This window comes from Accipiter gentilis, chromosome 25 (assembly GCF_929443795.1).
Source record: "Accipiter gentilis chromosome 25, bAccGen1.1, whole genome shotgun sequence".
In the NCBI taxonomy this organism is placed as follows: Eukaryota; Metazoa; Chordata; class Aves; order Accipitriformes; family Accipitridae; genus Astur; species Astur gentilis.
In genome coordinates this window covers 5,968,278-5,993,337 of record NC_064904.1, presented here as the reverse complement: position 1 = coordinate 5,993,337, position 25,060 = coordinate 5,968,278, and the positions used below count along the sequence as shown (strand labels likewise).

Below are 25,060 nucleotides of genomic sequence, written 5' to 3'. Positions count from 1 at the left end.
AGTGACCGCCCAAGCACCAGTGTAACAGAAGAGCAGGAGATGTGGAGTGTAAGAAGATGACAGTCTGGTTTAATACTGCTATACAAGGGGTTTAGCTTCCATGACAGCTCCCATAGCCTGTGGGTGTGGGCTTCCTTCTAAAGAACCCTTAAGCAAGTACAGGACTGTGGTGGGTTCACCCTGGCTGGACACCAGGTGCCCACCAAAGCTTCCTTCCTCAAGTGGACAGGGGAGAGAAAATATAACAAAAGGCTCATGGGTCAAGATGAGGACAGGGAGTGATCACTCAACCAGTTACCATCATGGGGAAAACAGACTTGACTTAGAATTAACTTAATTTATTGCCAGTCAAACCAGAGTAGGGTAATGAGAAATGAAAAAAGGATTGGGTAGAAATAGGCAAAAAAAATGAGTCAGCAGTGCCTGTTGAGGTAAAACAGCTGGCAAATCATTGAAATACATTGTGGTTTAGGCCCAGCCAGCAACAAAGCAGCATATGGCTGCTTGCTGACTTTCCCCCTGCCCGGTGGGATGGGGAGGAGGAAATACAGCAAAAGGCTCCAGGGTCGAGAAAAGGACAGGGAGGGATCACACACCAGCTATGGTCATGGGCAAAAGAGACTTGGGGGAAAAAACCAAAATCAATTTAATTGGTTACCAATCAAATCAAAACAGGATGATGAGAAGTAAAGCTAAATCTTAAAACACCTTACCCCCACCCATCCCTTCCCACCCATCCCTTCTTCCCAGGCACAGCTTCACACCCAAATTCTCTACCGACCCCCCCCCAGTGGTGTTGGGGGACAGGGAATGGGAGTTACAATCAGTTCATTGTATGTTGTCTCTGCTGCTCCTTCCTCCTCAGGGACAGGACTCCTTACACTCTTCCCCTGCTCCAGCGTGGGGTCAATCCCATAGGAGACAGTCCTCCATGAACTTCTCCAATGTGAGTCCTTTCCGTGGGCTGCGGTTCTTCACAGACTGCTCCTGCGTGGGTCCCGTCCTTCAGGCACAGACTGCTCCAGTGTGGGTCCCCCACGGAGTCACAAGCCCTGCCAGAAAACCTGCTCCAGCATGGGCTCCTCTCTCCACAGGACCACAGGTCCTGCCAGGAGCCTGCTTCAGCGTGGGCTTCCCACAGGGTCACAGCCTCCTTCGGGAACCCACCTGCTCTGGCGTGGTGTCCTCCCCAGGCTGCAGGTGGATAGCTGCTCCACCGTGGTCCTGCATGGGCTGCAGGGGGACAGCCTGCCTCACCATGGTCTTCCCCATGGACTGCAGGGGAATCTCTGCTCTGACACCTGGAGTACCTCCTCCTCCTCCTCCTCCTTCACTGACCTGGTGGTCTGGAGGGTTGTTTGTTTTACATGTTCTCACTCCTCTCTCCAACTGCAGTTTCTGTGCCACCGCAACTTTTTCCCCCCCTTCTTAAATATGTCACCCCAGAGGCACTACCACCATTGCTGATGGGCTCAGCCTTGGCCGGTGGCAGGTCTGTCTTGGAGCCGGCTGGCATTGGCTCTGTCAGACACAGGGGAAGCTTCTAGCAGCTTCTCACAGAAGCCACCCCTGTAGCCCCCCTGCTACCAAAACCCTGCCACACAGACCCAATACCAAGGACATGTTTGCAGCTTTGGGTCTGTAAGATGTGGGAAAGAGGCTCAACAAATGTTGTCTTCTTTTTTTCCTTTTCTTTTCCTGTCAGAAGCTTGGTTAGAGCAGCAAGGATGCTCATGGATGGGTGAGACAAGTGTCTTTGGAACTTCCAAATGTGCTATAGTCCAGACTAGCTATAGGTCATGCCTCTGAACTGTTCTCGACATGCCAGTAAATTCAAAAAGTATGGTACCTGGCTGTCAGCATGGTCTCTCCTAATGCGACAAACTTAATAAAACATTGAATAGCTTTTAGGTTCCAGTTCAGTGTCAAGATAATTCTTGCTACTTTTTTTTCTTGGCTCCACTGATTTGTATAAATTTAGGGGAAAGGTCTCCACCACAGAATGAGCTAAATCAAGCTAACAATTTTATAGTAAAAACTTTGCTTAATTTCACTTTTGCTAAGTGTTGAAGGCACTTAATTTGTCTTTAGTAGGTCTGTCAACTGTCTTGATAAGATCCCAAGCTACTAGCTAGCATGCTAAACATGGGCTCAAGCTGTTTCTGTTTGGAAGGACTGGAATTGCATTTGAGAGGGAAATGGGGAAGAAAGGACTTGTTTGTAGGCAGGACCTATTGGTATCCAGCAAAAACAGTGCATGGACTAACCTCATTTGTCCAAAATGTGATAGTCATCTTTCTTTAGACTCCAAGTTGAATCTCTGAAAAGATAATAATGGTCACAGAAGCTTGTGGTAGAGCACTTTGGGACACTGCAAATGGATCTTGGAAACGCTGTTGCTGCCTGAATATTATAAAATAGTACTCATAGGAGAAAAATGTTCTATTCCACTGTGAACAACAATATTGTGGCTATTAGATGACTGCTTTTTTTGCTAGGTGGCTGATTCTTAAAGCAAAAAAACCCTTCTGCTGAAGAAGAAAAGAAATTGGATTCCTTCCATAACTAGAATTGCGTTGCCCCAACTTATTTAGATGTTCAGAAAACACTTTAATTATTACCTCATGCTTACTTCAGAAGAAATACTTTTAATATTCCCACAGTTCTGACACATTGCTAAAATTACTTGGGAAAAGGACTGTTTCATTTGCTAGGCATCCAAAATGAGCTTTTCACCTGATGATGTCATATTATTGGTAGTTGTGCAAAAATTGGACTTGACAGAAGAATTGAGACTGATCTGATGCTCTGTTTCTATAAATCAGTGTTGCTTAGATCTTTGGAACTGCATTTCTTATGGAAATGTAGTTTTCTGTCTTTGCAGGGGGCAGGTATCTCTGTTTCAAAAATAAACATCAGACGAAACACTTTGAACGGCATTTGCTTTGAGATAAGTCTCTTTGCTCTTGAGTTTTCTCGTGACTGATCTCAGTGAGTGGGTTTACATACTGCCTTTGAAATGGAGCAGTCCTTAACATGTAATCTTTAGACTTCAGGGGGATGTAATCATCTGCTGAAGTCAGCTTGCATGCAAACAGAATAATTGCATGTAAAAAGTTGCAGGACAAGACTTAGTGCACAACAGTTGACCCTAAAGAATGGTTTCAAGCAACTGTTTCTTCTTCAGGGAAGCAAACCCCTCTTTGAAGCATACTGCAACTAGTCATGGTTAGCTTTCATTCACCATGCCAGGTTTACTGGTAACTTAGCATTTTCCTTTTTTGAGCCCCAAAAAGGAAGATGAGGGACTCGCATGACAAAATAAAATAACAATGTCAGCCATTAACTATGTAAGTAAAAATGTAAGGAAAATTATAAGTAAAAATGGATCCTGAAGTGGAAAGCTTCAGACTTCATTATTCCTATTTCTGATGTGCTGAAGTATTCTGAGCTTTTTTTTTTTAAGGTAGGTTTGTTTGTGTTTTTTTTAAAATGCTGTTTTTCAGATTCTTGACCAGAATTTTTTAAGACTTCAGTGTGAGGTATATCCTTCAGGCTTCTGGTGAATTCCCCCATCTAGAGGGGGCAGTTTCTCTAACCTGTACCAAAACCCAAGGAGTGTATTTCAGAGCAGTTTTCATCCTCTGCTCTCATCTGGTGCCAGTGATGATCGGGCTGGTGTTCCAAGTGCCTCCAACCAATCTCTGCTGCATGTTCACTGCTCGCTTTAAGCTAGTCCTTACCATGTAGGTTAGAGGTCAATATCTATAGTAAGGCATCTGTTCGTTCTTGTGGTAGTAACAACAATATGTAACCTGATGTAATGGGTAGCTCTGAGAAGTGCTGTATTACTTCAGTAATGGTAAAGGACAAAGCAGGTGCATTGAAACATGACTCAACACTTATTCCTTGGTCAAAAGCAAATGGAGAGAGTCTGACTTAGGATGAATAGCATAATGCTACCTTTAATGCATCATTCAGAAATGTGGATGCTTTTGCTAGCCCTTCTTGTCAGTGGCTGTATTGATACATGGTCTTCCTTTTCTCAGGTGAATCAGGCATGTGAAAAACAAATCATCCAAGTGCTTGTTGAGGACAGTTTTAAGTATGAACTGGTGTAAAATTACTGTTGGGGGGACAAATTCCTCTAGAAAATAGCCAAAATTGTTTCCAAAACTACATACACATTCAGACATATTCCTGGAATTTGCTGCAAACGTTCTCATTGAGGATTGACTGTATTTATTACATTTGCTGTACTTTTTTTAATATTTAAATTTAGAAAATTTTAATGGCAAAATTTGTTCTTACAATTAACCTGCTGGCTTTTGTTATAGTAATAAGTAGAAATACGTGTGTTTAATAGGACAGGTAAACTTATAACCTGCCTCATGTTTAAACTGTTGCTTATTATTACCACATTCTTTACCTTACTGTTTAAGTTTCCCTTTTCAGTGACTTTGCTCCTAAGTAGTGGTTCCTTTGACAGACACCCTTCTACTTGAAGTAGCATGTTCACTTGTTATTACTTATTCCTTAGTAACTTATCCTTTACATTATTAGTTGCAGCAGAAATGGAGTCAATGTTTATGTTCTGTGTGCTGGCCTACATAGAAAAGTAAGATTTTCTTTTAATTCTATTAATTGCTGCTAGTGTGTCTTACATGTATGCAACCCGTTTAAAAATATGTAGTATCAGGAGAGCCTCTTTCATCTTTGTTTTGACAAACATTAAGATTACTGTGCTAAACACTTTCTTACTCAGCTTAGTCCAAGAGCTCAGTAATGAGATAAAGTTCTCTAAACAACTTTCAAAGTTTAGTTTTTAAATATCCTTGAAACTGAGAGAAAAATGATGATGTATAAAAAATAAAATAATTGCAGTGTAAGCATGCTGCTCTGAACTGTCCGGGGATCTCTCATGGGCATAAGCACAGCTGTAATTTTGTGGCTGTAGTGAGCTGAGATTGGAATGTATAATTCTAGAATAGGATTTTTTTTTTTCTTTAAAATGCTATCTTTATAGTACAAATAGAAATAGTATTCTGTGTATATGTAAACCAGATGTACAAATGAAATCAGCCAGGTGCTATTGGAGACTTTATCAACATTGTCTTAACTCAGTAACCCCAAGTACCCATGTTTTCAGCCCTCCCACAGTACATCTTCCCTCATTTCTTCCAAATCTGTTCCATCTCCCTTCAGGAGACTTAAATGTCCCCTGTCTGTTCTTCAGAAGACACATACTCTGCAAAAGAGTAAATACTAATGCAGTAGTGGGTATGAAGGAACTGTAGCAGACTAACCACAAGTCAGAATACCTGCTTCTTGGATGCTTCATTTTCTGCTTCTCTATCAGAGGAGGTGCTCCCTGTCCTGGCACCCTCTTGCCTTGCTTAGATATGGAGGCCGGTGGTCCAGAGCAACCAACTGCTGCTTTCTGCCTTCTCTGTGAGTTAGAAAATGATGCTTTGCTGCCCTCATCCTGTGCTGAGTAGCTGAGTACCAATAATGTCACAGCTCTTGTTTCTGCTCGTCTGCATGGTCTTTCTCCGGAGGGTCCATGTGCAAAGTGATACACACGGAAATCCCACCTCTGTTACAGTTTATAGCCTTCTATTAATCTGCAAACAATAGTGACTCAAATTCAAATCTGCAACTTTAAAATGTCTTAAGCAGTCAGATAATGTGTATTAACCAAAGGAGGGTCTAGCAGGGCTGAACTAGCTTTCCAGTTATTCATCCAGGCATGCCAGCAGACATGATGTTTCATGTGCCTTTAAAAGGTAAATGACTGTATAGCTGGAATCCTAAACCACAATTAAAATTATTATACTTTTAGTGAGAACTTAACCCTGTTTGCAATGTTGGTCTGTAGGGCACTAATGTTTTTACTCTCACTGGGAGTCATAGAACCCTTTATATTACAGATTTAGCTATGTGTATTATTCCTTCAGGATCAAAGTGCCTCTGTAACAACATCATTGACTTTTGCTTTTGTTTCCTAGGCTGTGAAGATATTATTGCTGAGAGCATCTCACTAGACACCTTAATTGCCATTCTGAAGTGGAGCTCTCAGCCATACGGTTCCAAGTGGGTACATCGTCAAGCGCTACATTTCCTCTGTGAGGAGTTTACCCAGGTCATGACTTCAGATGTCTTCTACGAACTCAGCAAGGACCACCTGCTCACAGCTATTCAGTCTGACTATTTACAGGTAACCTGCAATGCAGAATACAGCTGGTCCTGCTTGAAGCGGGGTATGTTACACCTTTACTAGAAGTGCTTGGGAGTAGCTCATTTTAAATTTTAGGCAAGAGTGGGTTTGTATGCACACTAAGCATTCCTTTTATAATATGTTAAAAATGAAATTGAAGTAGTGATTAAGCAAACTATTTTGTACTTGGCTTGTAACACAACGCAAACTGGTGGTATACGCTGTTGCTTAGAAGCCTAAAAATAGTTTAGAAACAGCTGTGTATTATTTCAAATGAAGCATTTCTGAACCTAACATTTGCTTTGCATGTTTCAGTGTTTTACAAAATCATGTGGTGGTAGTAGTTTTTCTGTAACAGTGTACCTCCTAGTTGGGGGCAGTGGGAGCTAATGAACTAGTCATCATTCAGAAGGCTTAATTTATTTTTGGGGCAAGACATAAAAATAACTTTTCTGACAAGTACTGCAGAATTTTTTTTTTTTTTTTGTGACATTTCTTCAATGATTGTGTTTTAGGGAGAGAAAACCATCCTAACTAATAGAAAGGTTTTGGATTTTTGCTGCCATTTCTCTTCAGGGCAGATATATTTATAATGATGACCAGCCTTTTATAGCTTAAAGATGACTGGATTTTTTATTTTTCAATTATATCTGTCCCAATCTCACCCTTTTTTTTTTTAAAGTATAAAGTGTTAGAGATTATTTAAAGTGTTCTTTTAAAAAAAGTTTTGTTTACTTCAAACATTTCAGGAATTACAGTAACAGTACTGTTGATCTTCCATGACAGTGTGTACTATGACTATATTTCCTACCCTAGTTGTTAAGGAATTATGTAGATGAATTCAAGTGTTTCAGTACATGATATTTTCCTCTAAAAATGTTGAGTGTTTAGCACATGTATATGGGTATGAACAAAGCAGAGTTGATTTGTTTATAGCATTACTGAAAATCTTTCTCTTCACGTAGAATATAATTTAGTTGGTTTGATTATTTTCATAGCTTTCCAGGCTGTGCAGATGCTGAATTTGTAATGTTAGGTAAGAGATCCAAACACCCAGTGTTAGAACTGCCCCTTTTCATTAACTTTAATAATTCAAATTTAGTATCTGTAAGTTTTCATGCTAGATAAAATTTTCTGTCTGTAGAAAAATTTTTTTCCCCTCTTCCTAGGGATTCAGTAAGTGACAGGAATCTAGAAATCATGATGGTGAAATACCAGTAGTACTACCTTAAAATTTTTGGAGGAAGTGGTGTGGCAGATCATAAAGTACAAATACTTCACTCTTGGTACAGATAGGTTTCTTGATAGCTGTAAAAGATCTGGGTACATGGTGATTTTTTTTTGGTGTGACATTAAACTAAGCATATACAGATTGCTGATTTTCTCTTCCTACCAGGCAAGTGAACAAGATATTCTTAAATATCTGATTAAATGGGGAGAACACCAGTTGATGAAGAGAATAGCAGATCGAGGTAAAACCTTTAAACCACACAGTACTAAAACAAATAAACGAAAGTCTATGGAAGTTCTTTTTTGTGGGTAATCTGTAACCTAAGGAAATTTATTCTTTGTTCGTTGCATGGTCAAAACTAAACAAATGCACTTTTCTTCTTTTTAAAGCTTTTGTTCTCTATGAAACAAGAATGCAAGCATTCTGAAGAGCTGGGATTGTTTAGCCTCAAGAAGAAAAGGCTTAGGGGGGGATCTTGGCCAAGTCTAGATTTTTAAAAATTAGATATTTATATCTAGTGGCAGGAAGCAAAGAAAATAGAGCCAGACTCTTCTCTTGGCACCCAGGACAGGATAAGAGGAATGAGGCATTAACTGAAATACAGGAAATTCTGCTTAAACACAAGAAACTGTGAAGATGGTCAGACACTGGAACAGGTTGCCCAGAGGAGTTATGGAGTTTCCATCCTTGGAGGTGTTCAAAACCCAACTGGATGTAGTCATGGGCAACCTGCTTTACCCTGCCTGGGGAGCTGTGGGGAGAGAGAAGGGTGGTGGTTGTGGCCAGACCAAACTTCTAGAGGTCCTTTAACCTCTATGATTGTCTGATTTTTAAGTCTGGTTGATTTCTTGTTATCTCAGAATTATTTTTCTTGTTACTAATTCATCAAATTAAAAAAACCCCTGCAGTATCTTTTACTTTTTCTGTACTCATGCAGGCTTCTTGCAGTAGTCTTATTCTTAGTGTACTATGTCAACCTTTCACTTCAGTTTGAGTACATTTCTCCCACAGAAATCTGTGGTAGTGAGAAACGAGCCATCAAGTGGCATCAGTGTTTTTCCCAAAGTAGATGTAAATGCATTTTTATTAGCTCAGATGCATATTATTGCCACAGTGGTAACTTCGAGGGCAATCTCACATGTGTTGGAAGTGGGAAGTATGTTAAATATATACTTCCCAAATAACAAATGCAAGTAGCTTGTAGTTCATCCCCCCCACAACCTGTCAGTCAGATGGTACAAGAGGAACAGAAGGGGAAAAACCCGCCTGTGTGAACAGAGCAGTGCTGGTGTGGCTACTGTCTTTGGAGGGCTGGCCATGTTCTTGAAATCCACTGTTATTGCTTGCGATACAATCACTTCGTTATGGACATATTGTATGAAATGCAACAAAAAGTCAGTTAAAATAGTGCTTTTAGTGACCTGAATAAGTATTAACCTTGTATTTTCAAAACAAGATTTTCTAAGTGTTTGTCTTAAGGTACATTGGAACATAATGCAGCCAGTTCAATAGTAACAGACCTGGACTGGGGGAGAAGCTGTTAATTTGGAGTAATTTCGCAGCTTCCTGGTCTGTGGCGTTCTTTAAGTAAACGGCTCATTTCTCTTTCCTGGAATCATCAGATAATGCGATAAGCAAAAGCAGAAATAAGAGATATGTGAAGTTCTGTCAGATTAGGGCCAAATTTAGTCTAGTAATTTGGTCTAAATTCCTCAGTGACGCTCCTGATTTTGCAGCTCTGAATACGTGGCGGTGTCAGTCAAATACCAGAAAGCATTAGAAGTTGTAATGGACTGTGGTCAAAACTTGAGCTGCCAGTACTGCAGGGAGGATGGGTGTGTTTGACAGGTTTCCTCAAAGAGTGTAGCTAGTCAAATTCAGGTTGGGCACCTAAAATATAGGTGAAGGTAGTTAACTGGGGAGCGAGAATGACCTGAGTGTGTCATATGTTGCCATGTTGCAGTCTCTAGGAGGATACCCACTCTTGTCACAGATGGGTATCCTTTGACCAGGAGAGCAATTTGAATGGGCTTGACACAGTTGTTACTACTCTAGGCGCCTTGAGTAACTTGCCTTAATTTATCCCAGTGGACTCTTAAGGCCTTCATTTGTAGAAAATAAGTCTCTGAAAACTGCTGAGGGAAAGGAGAGGAGCTGCAGGAGACAGTCCTTGGGGGAACTGCTAGCAGGGAGGTACAAATGTTTTCATAGCATAGCTCTTGGTAGAGCTTTATAAACATTTACCCCAAATACTATTTTTGTATTTTCTCTCTGGCTTACACTTTGAAACTGACAGCTGTGCAAATGACCCATGCTCATATAAACTGAACCTGTCTCTATGGATGCTTCATATCAGATTTTAAGGCATGAAATAGTTTTGTGGAACAATGCTGATAAGCACTGTTGATTTAAAACTAGAATTTTCTTTCCTTTTCTATAACTTCCTATTGGCCCTGTAACTCCCACTTTCCTATTTAAACTTTTCAATGTAAACTTAGTATTTCTTGTTCCTTCTCACAGAGCCTAATTTACTCAGTGGTACTGCTCACAGTGTGAACAAAAGAGGTGTGAAGAGGAGAGATCTTGACATTGAGGAGCTGAGAGAGATCCTGTCTCCACTTCTACCTTTTGTCCGCATTGAGCACATCTTACCCATGAATAGTGAAGTACTGAGTGATGCAGTAAGTCAGTAGTCTCATACAAATTCTATCTCTGGGTTCTTTGTACTTCAGATTCTACAAAGTTCAGGGGTTTTTGTTTGGCTGGGTTTGGATTGGGGTTTTGTGGTTTTTAAGGATTAACTCCTAAAACGTTATAGCTCAGAGTAATACATGTATAACCCTTTTTCTGGTTAAATTTTCTGTTCTTTAAATCTATCAGAAAGGTAAAGAAAAACGAGGTGTGTAAGGATTCAGTGTAAGAAAACGCATTTCTTGCAAGTTTTTCCCATATTTATGTTAAAAAAAACCATAAAACTCTTTCTTGATTCTTAAAGATGAAGAGAGGCCTGATTAGCACTCCTCCTTCAGACATGCTACCAACATCAGAAGGTGGAAAGTCAAATGCCTGGCTGCGGCAAAAAAATGCTGGAATATATGTACGGCCAAGACTGTTCTCGCCGTACGTGGAGGAGGCTAAGGTAATAATCATTAACAACACTTGGCTGTTGTTAAATTGGATTCATCAGGGGGTTCTGTAAACAGGGAAAGATTTTGGTGTGTTTTGTCTCTCTTTGCATGTACTGGCCTAAAATACTAACATTTTCAATTTAACAAGACTGACAAGATTGATCATCAGGCTCAAGTCTCTAGAACTGGTCAGAAAAATTTCAACAAAATTTTTTTTTGTCGAAATTGAAATGTTTGCGAGACAGATCTTGATGAAATTCCACCGGAAACAAAGCAACGTTCTGAGGGAAACCTCCCTGGTTTCCAGCCAGTTTGCCGGCCCAGCTCCTCGGCAGCCCTCCTGGCAGGCGGATGGCAAGGTGAGAGCCTGAGAGTCCCAGTTTGCAGCTAGTCAGCAACCTTGGTGCCAGGTCTTTCAGGCTCCCCAGCTCCCACCAGAGCTGGGTGGAGAACTACTATTCCACTCGGCAGAGGACTCTGATATTTCATCATCTTGTTTGAATCAGAACATATCCAAAATTCTTTTGATCCTCCGCAAAATGGAATAAATATCTTGTGTCCAATTTGACTGAAGTCCTTTGTGTCCTGCTCAGGCAGTAGCTTCCCTATTTAATATCTTGCATGAGGACTGTCAAAGTGAAGATCTTGTAGCATCTCTGATGGTGATGTTTGGTGACAGTGGAGATGGCTCTGTCATATGCCATATTCTGTTTGACAGAATGGGAGCCTTGTAGGTCACTAACTAATGCCACCACTTGAGGCAGCTCTGACTTAAGTCAAGAGCTTGAGTCTCAGCAATGCAGGTGACTGCAGAACAAGAGGATTAGGTAAAGCTGCGCACATCCACGTTGCCTGCAAACTCTGACCACTACTCTGGTGAATTCAGAGCCTTTGCCCTGTACCTAAGAACTAAAATATTTTCTAAGGGCGTGAGTTGTTGCTGACAACTTCTTCAAGGGAGGGGAGAAATAAAAGTACTTTGCATTTCGGGCACAAAGGTCAGAAAGCACCAGGTGGTACTAAGCAGCAAAGCAAGACTAGCCAGTTAAAATTTTATCTTTGTGTCTTGGATTGTTAAAACTAACAAAAATGTCTTAAAGAACATGTGATAAACACTTTGACTCTTTTAGTTTTCAGGTATACAGTATAGGAGTGCTTTAGTAGTAATCTTAAAGTAAAAAATGTATTCTACATTCCACCACCACCCACCCCACCTCCCCGTCAGGAATCCTACTTGTTTCTGTTGGTTTCATATTATGTTGTTAGTATTTTTAAATTCATCATTAGCCGTTTAACATTAGAGGTAGGACTCTCATACTTATTATCTGGTAACTATACTCCTATTCATAGTATAATTATTGTGAAATGCAAAAATTGCAGAATTTTTGTGATTTCTGATTTTTTTAATTGTTTTTTTGGCTCCCCTGTTAGCCTCCCATTTTGTGAAATAAATCCATTTAATATTAAATGAGAATCTTAAAAGGGTATGCATAAATCCCTTTCTGTTCTTTAAGACAGCTGAGGGAAAAACATTTCATTTTCCCACTAGCTCCTTCTACTCAGTGGCACAGAGAGTTGAGGCCTATAGGCAGTAATTGTCTGAGACAAAGTCCTGAGGGTCTGGCCTTGAGAAGGTTACTTCTAATCTGACAGGTACCAAATAAACAAAGCAACCTTCCCAAACTTTATTCACCTGCCTGCTCTTAGCTCTGAAACTCAACTCTGATCATGACTGGAAAATGGAGTAGAAAATGCTGTGGAAAAGCCAAATACTGTTTGGGACGTGGAAAAGTTACAGTTTAGACATTACTAGACTTGTGGCCTTGGGACTGCGTTTGCAGCAGGTCCGGGTGGGTATGTGTTTGCATCGCCTTCATGAGGGCTCTAATGGCTGTCGTTGCAGTCAGTACTGGATGAGATGATGGTGGAACAAACCGATCTTGTTCGTTTGCGGATGGTCCGAATGTCCAATGTACCCGACACCCTTTACATGGTAAACAACGCGGTGCCGCAGTGCTGTCATATGATTACCCACCAGCAAGTTAGCACTAACCAGTCCAGTCCTCCTTCAGTTATAGCCAATGAGATCCCAGGTAAGGCTGCTAGATCACTTGCAATGCCGATTGCTCTTGTGTAAGTGGATGGGGGCTTGGGGCCGGGGAGAGTGAATGTGAGTTATTGGATATTATGGTTTCCTCGGAGAGTAGTACTGCACCATTTGGGCTTCTTCCCACTCAGCAGTAGTCCCTTTTGCTTTGGTCTACTCTGAAGACATTTAATTATTTTTGGATGGCAGAGTAAGTAGTTCGGAAAATAAGCTACTGGAGGGGGTAGTATTTTAACCTGCTTCAGCTGAGCGATTTGAAAAACCTTGGACTGGTCGAGCTTACTGTAGAACACTTGCTGGAGTCTGACCCTCTGTTCTTAGAGTGGTTCTCTGTTTTCTACAACCAGTTGTCCAAGATGGGTAAGATCCAGAAGGCTAGAAAATGGCAAAATACTGATTTCTTTTAAAAACAAAAAGCAGGGGAGCATAACTTGTAGGGCAGTCAGCTTAACTCAGTTTGCCAGAAAAATATTGGAAGTAGGCACCCAAAACGCACTTTTTTTTTTTTTCAGTTTACGAAATCCACTTTAGCTTCGAAGTCAAATCAACTTCATTCCATGTGTGGCAGAGTAAGTTTTTATAGGTGAAGTAGATACAGCCTCTCTTGACTTCCGGATACTTGGGGTGACATTCCCATGGGCAAGCCAGGGAAATATAGTCATAAAGCTACTGGAATATATTTTGTCATTTATGCATTTGATCTTTTGGTGTCAAACTGAAAGAATATCTGGTGGGATTCCCAAAGTGTCTAGGTCTTCCCGCCTTTCCCTCATCCTATTAACACTGAGTGTACCTAGAGAATACACTGGCAAAACTTGGAGCTGATGACAAGTTGGGAGGGTCAGTGGATGTTCTGGAAGCAGGATTAGATAGCTAAATGACCCAAGATTAAATTTCAATTCAGTGAAGAAAGTGGGAAACATTGTGCATACAGGAAGGCTGAGGGAAGCTCTGTGGAGAAAAGCCTGAAAGTCAACATTATACAATTCCATAAAGAACAACTGTCATGCTAAAATACAAAAACAAATGTGTTGCAAGACATGTGAAGTAAATTTGGTCTCAGATGGAGCATTGTGTTTAGCCTTTTAAATGTCCATACTGGGTCAGGTCAAGGATTTGTCTGTCTTGTCTGGTATCCTTATTCCAGCAGTCACCAGTAGTGAATGCATAATGAAAGTGTAGCATAAAAAGCACATAAAATAATTCTCTGTAAAATTCTGTATGCTCTTCAACCATTTGCAGCTTGGAGATGTCCTATGGTGGATGGTGTTTCTGTGTAGTTAGTAATTTTAAGTGCATTTTTTAATCCATGAGCTTATGCAGTCTTTCATTAAACTTGCATAAACTTTGGCATCCATTTTTAGATCAAAGTATCACATTTCAGTAGATATGGATCAGTTTGGGAGTCTGTAGAAAGCAATAAGGATGACATGCCACCAAGAAAAGTCATCTTCCTCCCTCCACCACTCCCCATTCCCCATTTTATAAGCATTTTGTATATCAATTATGTCTCCCTTCAGTCAACTATGTTGAAAGGAAGTAGATAAACTATTCTTAGAGATGCTGGAGCTGGGACAAAAATAATAGGTTTAAATTGCTGCAAGAGAATTTAAGTTGAGGTGTTAGGAAGATTTGAAACACTGTTTAGTTAAACACTGCAGTAAGTTTTCTAAGTTTGTGGAATGGTTTTGATCTATCTGTTTCTTGTGATTTGGGAAGAGACTTGATAAAGCCTAAAAGGACCTTCTGAAAATTTCTGTAATTTGATAAAGGTTCTGTTTGTTTAGAAACTTGCAGCTGTGCCATCTCAACAGTACATTACAGTACTCAGACCTTTTACCCCTCTACAGAAAAACATAAATATACTCACTATGAATTGAATGTAAAGTATTTAATCATAAGATGTGACTTGGATAACACTTTGCTTGATCTTAGTTTCCAAAGAAGTTGAGAAAGGAAACAGGTTCTCAGAGGTCTCCAATGTTTTGCAAAAGTTCTTGTGTTTTGAAAAACTCTGGCTCTGTTGGCAAACATGAGACATCTTGACCAACCTGAAACTCCACTACAGCTTGATGCTGTATTATTTAATATGTAGGAATTATTGCCAGCCCTTTGATTTGAGCATGGATATGAGCTCTGAGCCTGGCCAGTAGTTGGAACACAGGTATTGTCCCTGGTAACTGCCTGCTTTGCTTAGTTCTGTAATTAAGCAAAAGAACTGATTTTTTTTTTTTTTTTTTTTTGCCAATGCCTTGTGCTAGGAAGGGTAGATGGAACCTAACTAATTTGAGGAGATTCAGGCCTGTGCCAACTTGTAACTTGTACAGGAATCCATCCCAAAGCATATGGAGCACAGGAACTGCCAGAGGGAGAGCTAGGCAACATTGCCTCCATGCCCCTTAGGCTGGGCTCTTAGAACAGGAGGTTCTTTACAGCTTAGGTATTCTCCATCTGTCACTTGCATCTTTCTTGTGCCCACTGCCCGTGAGCTATATTTGCATAAATGCTATTGGCATCATGTTTTAGTGCTCTTCTTGCAACACTATTCAGAGCTCAACCTCTGCTGAAGTCTGTTCTACTTTGAGGCTAGGTTCAGCAGGTAATTGGATTTCCTTAAGTATTTTCCAGTTTCAGTTTGAATTAGAAATCCTGCAACTGACTTGAGAGAATTGTATTTTTTTATATATGTAATCTCTCTTCCATGTGTTTCACATGAATGGTAGTAAAAAACTGAAACAGACCTGGGTTTGAGAAGATAGCAGTTTTAAATTAAAAACTTAAATCATTTTTATGCCTACTAGTTTGGAGAACTGCTTCAAACTTCTCTAAAATCCTGGTTTTTTCAGTGTTAGCAAAATGCTGGTTGTAGCTAAACATCTGGCTGCTAAACCAGGATTTTTCAGAACAATTGGAGTGTGTGGAGGTGTTACAGGGCCACAGTGTACTGCCACAGGAGGGTAGCATGGAGGACTTATTTCCAAGACTTGAAGACTGGGGCGGGGGAGGGAATATTTTGCACTACTTATGCTTACCCTTCATGTACCAATGTAAACTTTGTGAAATTGGGACCAGTTGTAGTTGCACAGTGTTGGGTTTCTCCTTCTCTGTAATGTGAATGTCTTTTCACACTGTTCTTGCTGTCCGATCCATTTAGTTTTTATGAGCTTTTGTTATGGACATCTGGTCATGGCAATATATAATGCTTGTAAGGCTGGTAAAGTAGCAGATGCCAGGACTTAATGTATGCAGAAATCTGGATTTGTCTTCTCTTATGATATGCGCATTTTCCTGAGGACAGAAAGACCACAGAGAAATATCATTCATCATCAAACAGCAGCAAGAAGTGACATGAGGAAGTTTTGCAACAGAATGAATACCCCAAATTATACATAATTTCTTTTTGGAAAGGTTTATTATTATTTCAATATGACTGCATAAAACAACATAATTTTAACAAGTTTAGGTTGGCTTACAGTTTCTTTAACTTTTTTAGAATGCTTTTTCTGTAGTTACATACTGGTATTATGGTCTTGTGAGTATAGAATTCCACGAGAAGTACGAAGCGTATGCCAAAATAATCAATGAATTCTTGGCCTGTAGAATTCATGAGGGAACATTCAGTTGTTATTTGAAATATTCTGCTCCCACCTCAAATCATGAAATTCCTGCATCATAAAGGGTTTACCAAGAAGGCTGTATTTGGCTCACTCTAGCAGAAGCTGGAAAAATGGTATAGAGCTTTATCATTTGTATGATATGTGTGTTATCCCATGTGGCTTAATGATGCTCCAAGTAACGTGTTAAGTCAAACTGTTCTTGGTAGAATGCTTCTTTAAAGAAAAAAAAAAAAAGCCAAGTCAGCCTGATGTTAGATTTTTCCTTCAGAATTAAATCTAATCATTGCAATCAAACTTGTTGTCTCACAGTTCAGAAAGTAATCTCTATTATTCCCATTTTCTTCTCCATTATCCCTCCAGTTCCCAATCTCCTCATTGTAAAAGAGATGATCAAACGGCTGCAGGAGCTGCGTCATACTGAGCAGGTGCAAAGAGCGTATGCTCTTAATTGTGGAGAAGGCGCCACAGTCAGTTATGAGATTCAGATTCGTGTGCTGCGGGAATTTGGACTTTCTGATGCTGCTGCTGAACTTTTGCAGGTATGAAAAACTGCTGTATAAGACAAATGCTTTGATTCTGTTCTGCTTATGAATTGACTTGAAGGTGTAATCTGCAATAAAAGAACTACTTTGTGGGTGTACGTGCAGGTGCAAAAATGATTTGAAATGCCTGCATAACTTTAGAACTGTCCAGGTGCAAATTACAGTGAGACTGTTGTATTTGATGTATGTGATTTTATAAATGTGTAAGTGCAAAGTATAAATGTTTTTCTCAAGTTGTTGCCATTCAGAGTGCTCTTTACTACCACCAATTTTGGGGACAAAAAAAATCTGCTGAAGAGGCGGTTGATGAGAACAGTCAAACCATAACTAGAAATCTAGATTATGATTCATTCTTGAATCAGAGAGTACAGGAAGTCTTAACTAATACAGTAGATCTGCATAGTACGTATCAGGACTGGGAAACTGGAAATCCCACTTCTGTTTGTACATTGCTGTTAAAGCAAATGCATTTGTTGGTCAACTTATTCACACAATGAATCTGATGCTTCTTGTCCGTTTTTTAACAAAAAAAATCTTTTTTCTGTTGTAGCCCTAATCACCTTGAGTGTTGGTAAGGATTTAAGTGGCACAACTAGCCTGTCACTATACTAGCAGATTTCTAGTTCCAATGTGTGTTAGTTTAGGAGATCTTTCTAGATGACTTCCTAATTTGTTGTGTTACATGTTGAGTTTTTTTCCTTTGCAGAATCCTCACAAATTCTTTCCTGATGAGCGATTTGGGGACGAAAGCCCACTCCTGACAATGAGACAGTCTGGACGATGTCGTGTTAACAGCACTCCCACTGCAGAAACCATGTTTACGGAACTGGACTCTTTTGTGGCCTTCCATCCACCATTGCCCCCTCCTCCACCTCCATACCACCCACCAGCAACTCCTATTCATAACCAGTTCAAAGTGGGCTGGAAACAAAGGGTGCCAAGTCAACATCCCTCCCGTTCCTTTTCTTACCCGTGCAATCACTCACTATTCCATTCCCGAACTGCTCCCAAAGCTGCACCACCTGTCTACTTGCCCAGTGTTAAAGCAGCACCTCCTGATTGCACTAACACTACAGGCCTGGGGAGACAAACGGTGGCTGCGGCAGCGGCAGTGATGGCAGCTGAGAAGCAAGTAGTAAGTATTATGATTTCTCTTCCCTATCTCTTGCCACTCAAAGTAGTTTATAGAGAGAAGCTGGAGAGAATTCTTATGGTGAAGTAACTTGGCTTTGTTAAATAAAAGAGCATCTTTGTTGGTTAGGAGAATAATTTTCTACCAAACTGGCTGTCAGCATTCTGCATCCCAAAGACATGCCCTAATCCCTGGGAGAATGAACGTTCCGGGGACAGGAGCATTTTGGAGGGGCAAGGAGGACTCATGAATCTTCTGAAATGCAGTTTGCTCTACATTACAACGCAGCGTAAGTCAACTTCAGTAGTGAACTGTATGCTATAATTCATGGGTAGAAACAGTGATGATATTTTGGCTATTCACAGGTAAGTAGTCCTGAACTAAACAGTTGTGTATAAAGGGAGCCTGTGGAGAATGCGAAGGCCTTGACAGCTGTAAAAAGATTTAAAATTGAATAGGCAAGCAGGAATTGGTAATCGCAAATACAAAGGGGTTCATTACAACATTTAGTTGCTGAACTACAGTATGATGCAATGAAAACAATGAACTATAACATACTGGGCAAAGACATAGCTTTCTGAAGTACATGAAATGCTAAATAAAGAATTTGGTAATTTATTTCTGCAGTGAAAAAACTGTTTCAGTGCACAGTTACGTCATAATGAAAACCTCTTCAAGTGCAGATTTGATCCAGAGTTCTGAATGGAAATACGGATTTTTGGTTTTTTTCCTTTAGCAATTGTCCTAAATATATTGCACTCCTTATTATAATTTAAGTTAAAATATTTAACTTTAAATTAGAATGGTTTACCGTTATTTGTTCAAGGGTGGGTTTTGCAGCACATATTTCTCTTGATCAATACTGACTTCACTAAGGAAAGCATATAGTGGTGAAAATGGTGAAACCATTTTTCACATTAGAAATGTTTCTGCTAGAATGTTTCTATAAAAAATGCAAGGAGAAGCATAGACTTAATATAGGTGATATTTTTGTTCTGTATTCTTTCTGTAATTTGTGAGTTACTAGTAATCAATGATTACTAAAATTGCTTTCATTAAGAATGATAAATTTGAGTAGAAATTTTAACTTCTGTCTGGAAGGCTGTAATACGCTTGACTTGTTGCAGGCTTGTTTATAGGTGTAGGTGAGAAGAATGCCATGCAATAACTTCCATGCACTTTGTGGATCTAGTCAGCACTGAACTGATGCTCCCCCACAAGCCCTGAGGCTGTCATGCATACACACACATGTGCCTGCAGTTAACTTTAAAATATGAAATGCAAGCAAAAGGGTTGCATCTGTAGTGATGAAATACATGTTTTGTGGCTTCCCTGCGCTGGAACTCTGTGTTGTAAAAAAACATTAACTTCTGCATTGAGTACCTTGTTTAGTTTGATAATTGCAAGTGGCATAGAGCAGGCTTACCTTCCGAGAGTTTAACAGTACATTGTCATTTACTGCATATTCAAGACAAGACATGTTTAAGAATGAACTACTATTGTGGTACAACAGCTTCATGAAGGAAATAAGTTGTCTTAAGCTAGCAGGAAGGTGAAGGTTGGAGTATACATGTGTTCTTTAAACGGTGTAGGAAACTTGCAGGCTGAGGTTGGTCTAGGCAAAGGTGGATTAGGAAAATGCCATTTTGAATTACAGAAACTGTCCTAAATACAGTTTGTGTTTTAGCTTTTGCTTTGTTTCCATGGACCAATTTCTTTTCTTTTCCAGTGTACTCAGCCCTTGCTAAATGAACTGATGCCAGATATCGCAATGGGTGTGTCAGCAATGTCTTTAAAAGACAGAAGATTACCAGAGCTCACAGTTGACACAGAATTAAGCCAGACGGTTACAGAGGTAGGGCCCGGTCCACCCCAGCACATTTCATGTATTCAGAACAGACACATGCCCACTTCTCGGAAGAAACATGCAATAGAGCAAAAAATAGATGCTCGAGAAAATCAGCAGGAATATCCCGACTTCTATGACTTCTCTAATGCTGCTGCATGCAGACCCTCTACTCCAGCACCCAACAGGCACAGCCCTTCGCCTTCACAAGGTATATATTTTGGCCCAGATTTGTATAGCCACAATAAGGCATCACCAAGTGGCTTAAAGTCAGCCTATCTACCCTCCCAGATATCTCCTAAAAAGCAAGAGGATTCTAGGAGGGAATTCCTGCTCTCCCAAGATGGGCATCAACACAGACAAAAGAATGAGCCAATACACCTCGATGTCTTAGAACAACCTCCCCAGCGACTGGATTTGGCATTGGCTACCCAGGAAAATGGTGGTAATGGCCCAGTTCACATCAGGGGAAGAACAAAAATGGAAACTGATTTAACCTATGGGCTGACCTCCAACAGACCTTCACTCTCTGCATACACCTCTGAAATGCAAGAGGAGAGACCCAGTAGGAGACTGGCAGATGATGAGCCATTGGAACATGGAGCACAGAGAAATGCAGATTTGGAAAGGGAAGATGCAGTAAGCAGAGGAAGGAGGTCTCCAAGCAAACCAGACTTCCTGTATAAAAAATCTGCCCTATGAAAGCAACCTCCACTATTTCTTTGTGCCTAAGAGTTGTAAACATCCCATTCTCTGCAACTTTTGGCCTGACTTCTGTCAGACAAATTCATTCATGCCAGCAGATAAATTCAGCTTTGCTCAGTTCTTTTGTACATACATTGCTTTATTAGAGACAGCATGTTATCAGTTTGTTTTTAATGCTGCTTCTGGTTTTATTTTGTGGGAAATTTTTTGGAGCAAATTTAATTAAGCCTTTAAAAAAAAAAAGCTGGTACCTTTTTTCTACAACCTGGTAGCCTTTTGCACCTGTACATCTATTTTAGTGTATTAGTTTTGTACTAATATGTTAAACTTTATTGTCACATTTAAAGGACTGTATTTTCATACTTTTGCATTTTCCCTTTCACCTGCCAATTCCTTATGTGCATTGGGTTGCACATTATGAAATGTATTTTCTTATGAGATAGTTACAATGTGTTTATTTTTTAATTATAGGAATTCCAAAGAACAGCACATCAAAATACTGCATTTTGAGTTAGTTTTTTTTGTTTGTTTAGATCTGAAATCTTCCTGATTTTTTACAACTATGGCAAGAATCCAGTCTAATGTTTTGTTTGAAAGTTCTGGCAGCTGGTCTTATCCTTATATAGCAAGCCCACTTCAAGAATTATTTTTGGGTTTTTAAGAGTCTGGGGGATTTTTAGGAGTCCAAATTCCAGTGAAATTCACTGGGATCTGACAGTCTGATTCTGTTTTGCTTTCTGGTTCAGCTGTGACCATGGAGAACTCCATGATCACCCAGAAGCACATTAGACAGACTAGAATTGTCATTTGCCCATGCAGAAATAAATCTAGAAATACTGTAAAAATGATAGTAATAACTTGTTCTTCCAGCTACCCATATGTGGGGGTAAGTGAAGACCGGAGTTGAGGATTTGTGCTAAATCCTGGAGTGTCGGGAAGGCAAGGCATAGTATCTTCGCTGTTGCCTGAATGGTAACCGTCCACTTGAGGGTTCCCTTGCCGACAGAGGTGCCGAGGTGCCGGCTCATTGCCTTGCTTTCTCCTGCCTATGATTAAAAAAGGGCTTCACTCAGTGATGTCGTTCAGTGTTCCTTACCTGATCTGAAGTGTTGCTGACTTCATAATTGCAGCTGTTCTGTGAACAAAGTCAAAGTGAAGAGTAACTGCTCTACCATCATGAAATGTGCAAAACTTTAGCACTCTTACATTACACTTCCATTTTCCGACTTTGTGCTTTAAAAAAGCAGAAATGAGATTCATCTATTAACGTGATATGAAGAGGGAATGATAGTGATCTGGGCTGCCTCTGGGTTGGGGTTAAGCAGTGCACCGGCTATAATGGTTATAAGTGCATCCTTCATACTTACCATGCAGTTTTTACCACAGATTCATTGTATTTAGGATAGGGATCTGATGCTACTGCAGTATAGTGATTACCAGTAAAGGCCTGTTTGGGTTTTTTAAATGCAGTTTCTGTAATGAAGAATCTCCCTGTAGTAGAAAACTTTAGTCCCAAGTGTGACCTAAGGACTACTTTAAGGTTAGGTTGAGTTGTTTCCTGCAGTTCAAAATGCTTAATAGTATTTAAACAGGTATCTTGCTGCAACTTTACTTTTAGTTTTAGTTGATGGCAGATTCTTACCTAACCTGCTTCAGTAAAGTATGCAAGGCCTGGTAACACCACCACCATGTTATTGAAATATATTGAATACTGCATTTCCAAACTACCAAATAGCTTCTACATAAATGAAGATATAGGTGTTTGAACCAATAAATCCTCATGTCTCCTGCATACACATCTGTAGGCCTCCTGCTTCTGTGAAAGCTCTGCAGACATTCCTTTTGAGATGCAGCCATGGAAGGCATGGTGTAGGATTGGAGGAGAAACTTAGATAAACTGTGCAGGTGATATGTCTTGTGGGTGAGGGGAGGTGTTTGGGTTTTTTTCCTCTGTCAGCCTTTTTAATCTGGTTTTTTTGACCACAGTCAAGACAATTGGTGGTCCTGGCCTCATCACCAATATGTAGCATTTCCATGGGACTGCAGCGTAGAACATTGTTAAATGCAAGGCGGTGTCAGTGGGGGGACAGTGCTGCTGCTGGTTAGGGACTGAGGTTCACTGGGTTTCCTCTGAAGATTTGGGCACAGTGCTGTCTGACTGCATAGCTCTCACCAGACACTTTGGTCTCATGGCCACCAGCGCTAGAAACATTAACTTTCATCACACACAGAAACCCTGGAACTCCCTGCAGTTGCATCATAGGTATGTTGGTAGCTTAGTTACTAAAAAGTCATAGCTGTCTTCAGAAGACTTAGTATTCTGAAGAATTTATTTTTACCTTAAATCGATAGATGTACTTTGAGAAAACTATTTTAGTTACCATAGTTTGATGTGGCACTGTGTGCCTGGACAGAGATGGGGCTGAAATCTGCAGATGTAACTTCTAAGCTTGAAATTTGTGGGGACGTGGCTGATGAAGACTGAGAAGTTTTGAGGTTATGGCTTGAGGGAAATCATGAAATGCTTTGGCTTTGGAATAAGCTAGTGAGAAATGCCTCTGGAGGGGACATGTCTGCATTTTAGAATACAAAACTGCTTCTGAAGTCTCAGAAGCTGAGCAGTATTAAAAAGAGAATAAAGTGTTTAAAAGTAGGTGCAAGATAAAAGACAAGTCCTTCTGAGGCCACAAAGACAATCAGGCCATGTAGACAATCTGCATTTTCACTTGTGTATTTTGAGTTGGGAAGAAGATAGCAGCTAACAGCAGCTGATTCAAAGTGGAAAAGAAGGATTTGTCAAATTACTGGAACTGTATTTTTGTACTCCAGCGTAGGATTTCCTACTAAGTTGGATGTGCAGAGGGAGGGGAAAGAGACCATCTTTATTCTTCATCGAAGCATTATTCAGAAGCTAGTGTTCATACTACATCGCACTCGCAGAACACACCTACCTGTGCTACCTGCTACTTCGTGTTTTTCTCTGTCTACTGAAACTTTGGTGCAGAAGCTCATTGTTTACATGAAGCACTTTCTGATTAGGCTGGAAATTAACACCTTTTCCTCCTGTAAATTTGATGGAGATAACAGATTACTGACTATATTTTGCTTGAGGATAGAGGTATGAACATTAAGTTCTCTTGAATGAGGAAGACTTGTGCTCCTTGCTCTATTAAAGAGAGAGCTCAGAGACTGTTTAGTGAGCAACATGCAAAAACTTCTTATTCCCCTTTCCCTAACCCTCTCTGCTTTTCCTTAACATGTGGATGAAGAACTTAATTCCTAAAACAGATTCTTCCTTTGAAATGTTTTGTTGTTCCACGGAGTTACTGTAGTTGTGTATTAATAACTGCTGTGTTGATAGGCAGTTTCTTGTATTTTTCCTGTTCTTGAGGAGTTTCACTTATGAAAATTAAGGCTGTGGCCACCTGTACTTGTAACCCTTGGTTTTTGGTCCTGGAATGTCCCAAATGTTTGTCTTATGGTTTTTTTTTTGTTTGGGTTTGGTGGGGGTTTTGGGGGGTTTCTTATTTTTTTAATTGGTTGGATTTTTTTTGAAAGAATACTTAAGCTGTTTGAGGCACTGTTCTTTCTGCTAATAATTATATGCTTCTGTGGTAGAGGTGGTGCTGAGCTCTGCTGAACGCAGGGAACAGCTGAGAGAGAAAATTTAAAACCATATTTGGGGTTTCTGTAATTATCTGTACCGCCAGAAGGTCGCCCTGCCTTCGGCAACGTTACGGTTTTGTTTCTTGTCCTTGTATTGTTACTGGTATAAAGTCAAGTGCCTTCAATGCTAAAGGCTCAGAAAACTTTCTTAAACTGACTTCATGTCCTATGCAAGTGTTTTTTCTACAACCTGCATAACCAGTACTTTGTAAAACTTGTTTACGCTTCAACTGTACATAGTGTTTTTTAAAAAAAAAATAGTATTTTTATTTAGGTACCTCCAAACTTGAATTCTAGTCTTGTGTGATGCATTGTAAAACAATACATTTCTCTTTTGAGTACCATTACAGTTGTAAAAAGGTTTTCACTGGTTCTATTTTTCTACTGTTGCTGAGAAGCATGTAACACTGACTTTATCCTACGTATAGTTGGCATTTCAAATAAATGGCTTGTATAGAACATGCTTGTGCGACTTCTTCCAATTAACTGTTACCTGCAGGCTGCTGTAGTGCTGCCAGCTGACATACAGGCTAAAGCAACTGTGGTGGTGTCATCATTCCAAACGTGCAATGACCGGTGGCGAGGGGAAAGGAATGGTTTGATCCGGACAGGAAGGGCTCTTAAAACTGACAAGGTTTGTTGTTCCTTCTGGAGAGAAAAATGCACAATAATGCCTCGAACATCAAGGATATGATACAAACCAGTGTAAGAGGACTTCAAAATTCGTGGCACTGTTCAAGCAGCTCATGAAAAAGGAAGAGCACTTCACTGAAGTAGTTCAGTGAGTTCTTCTGGCTGAAGCTTAATTGACTGAGACTATTCCCTGTTGAAGGCAATAGGATTACTTGTAGTGGAGGCAGTGGGACTTA

The 25,060-nt window shown here is 40.1% G+C and overlaps 1 protein-coding gene across 4 annotated transcripts in view; it reads left to right on the top strand.

Moving 5' to 3' along the window:
* BTBD7 (BTB domain containing 7) overlaps window positions 1-24,650 on the top strand; it is a 57,243-nt gene extending 32,593 nt beyond the window's left edge. The window contains exons 4-12 of one of the 4 annotated variants that reach the window (XM_049828733.1): window positions 6,009-6,217; window positions 7,614-7,689; window positions 9,969-10,129; window positions 10,444-10,587; window positions 10,822-10,935; window positions 12,480-12,669; window positions 16,661-16,839; window positions 17,549-17,977; window positions 19,704-24,650. In XM_049828733.1, the coding sequence (XP_049684690.1) occupies window positions 6,009-6,217; window positions 7,614-7,689; window positions 9,969-10,129; window positions 10,444-10,587; window positions 10,822-10,935; window positions 12,480-12,669; window positions 16,661-16,839; window positions 17,549-17,977; window positions 19,704-20,522 (2,321 nt within the window). In that variant the 3' untranslated portion in view covers window positions 20,523-24,650. Of the gene's footprint in view, window positions 1-6,008; window positions 6,261-7,613; window positions 7,690-9,968; window positions 10,130-10,443; window positions 10,588-10,724; window positions 10,936-12,479; window positions 12,670-16,660; window positions 16,840-17,548; window positions 17,978-19,703 lie in introns of those variants that run through there. The other 3 variants (XM_049828735.1, XM_049828736.1, XM_049828737.1) reach the window with 3 other exon arrangements.
* The last annotated feature ends 410 nt before the right edge of the window (window positions 24,651-25,060 follow it).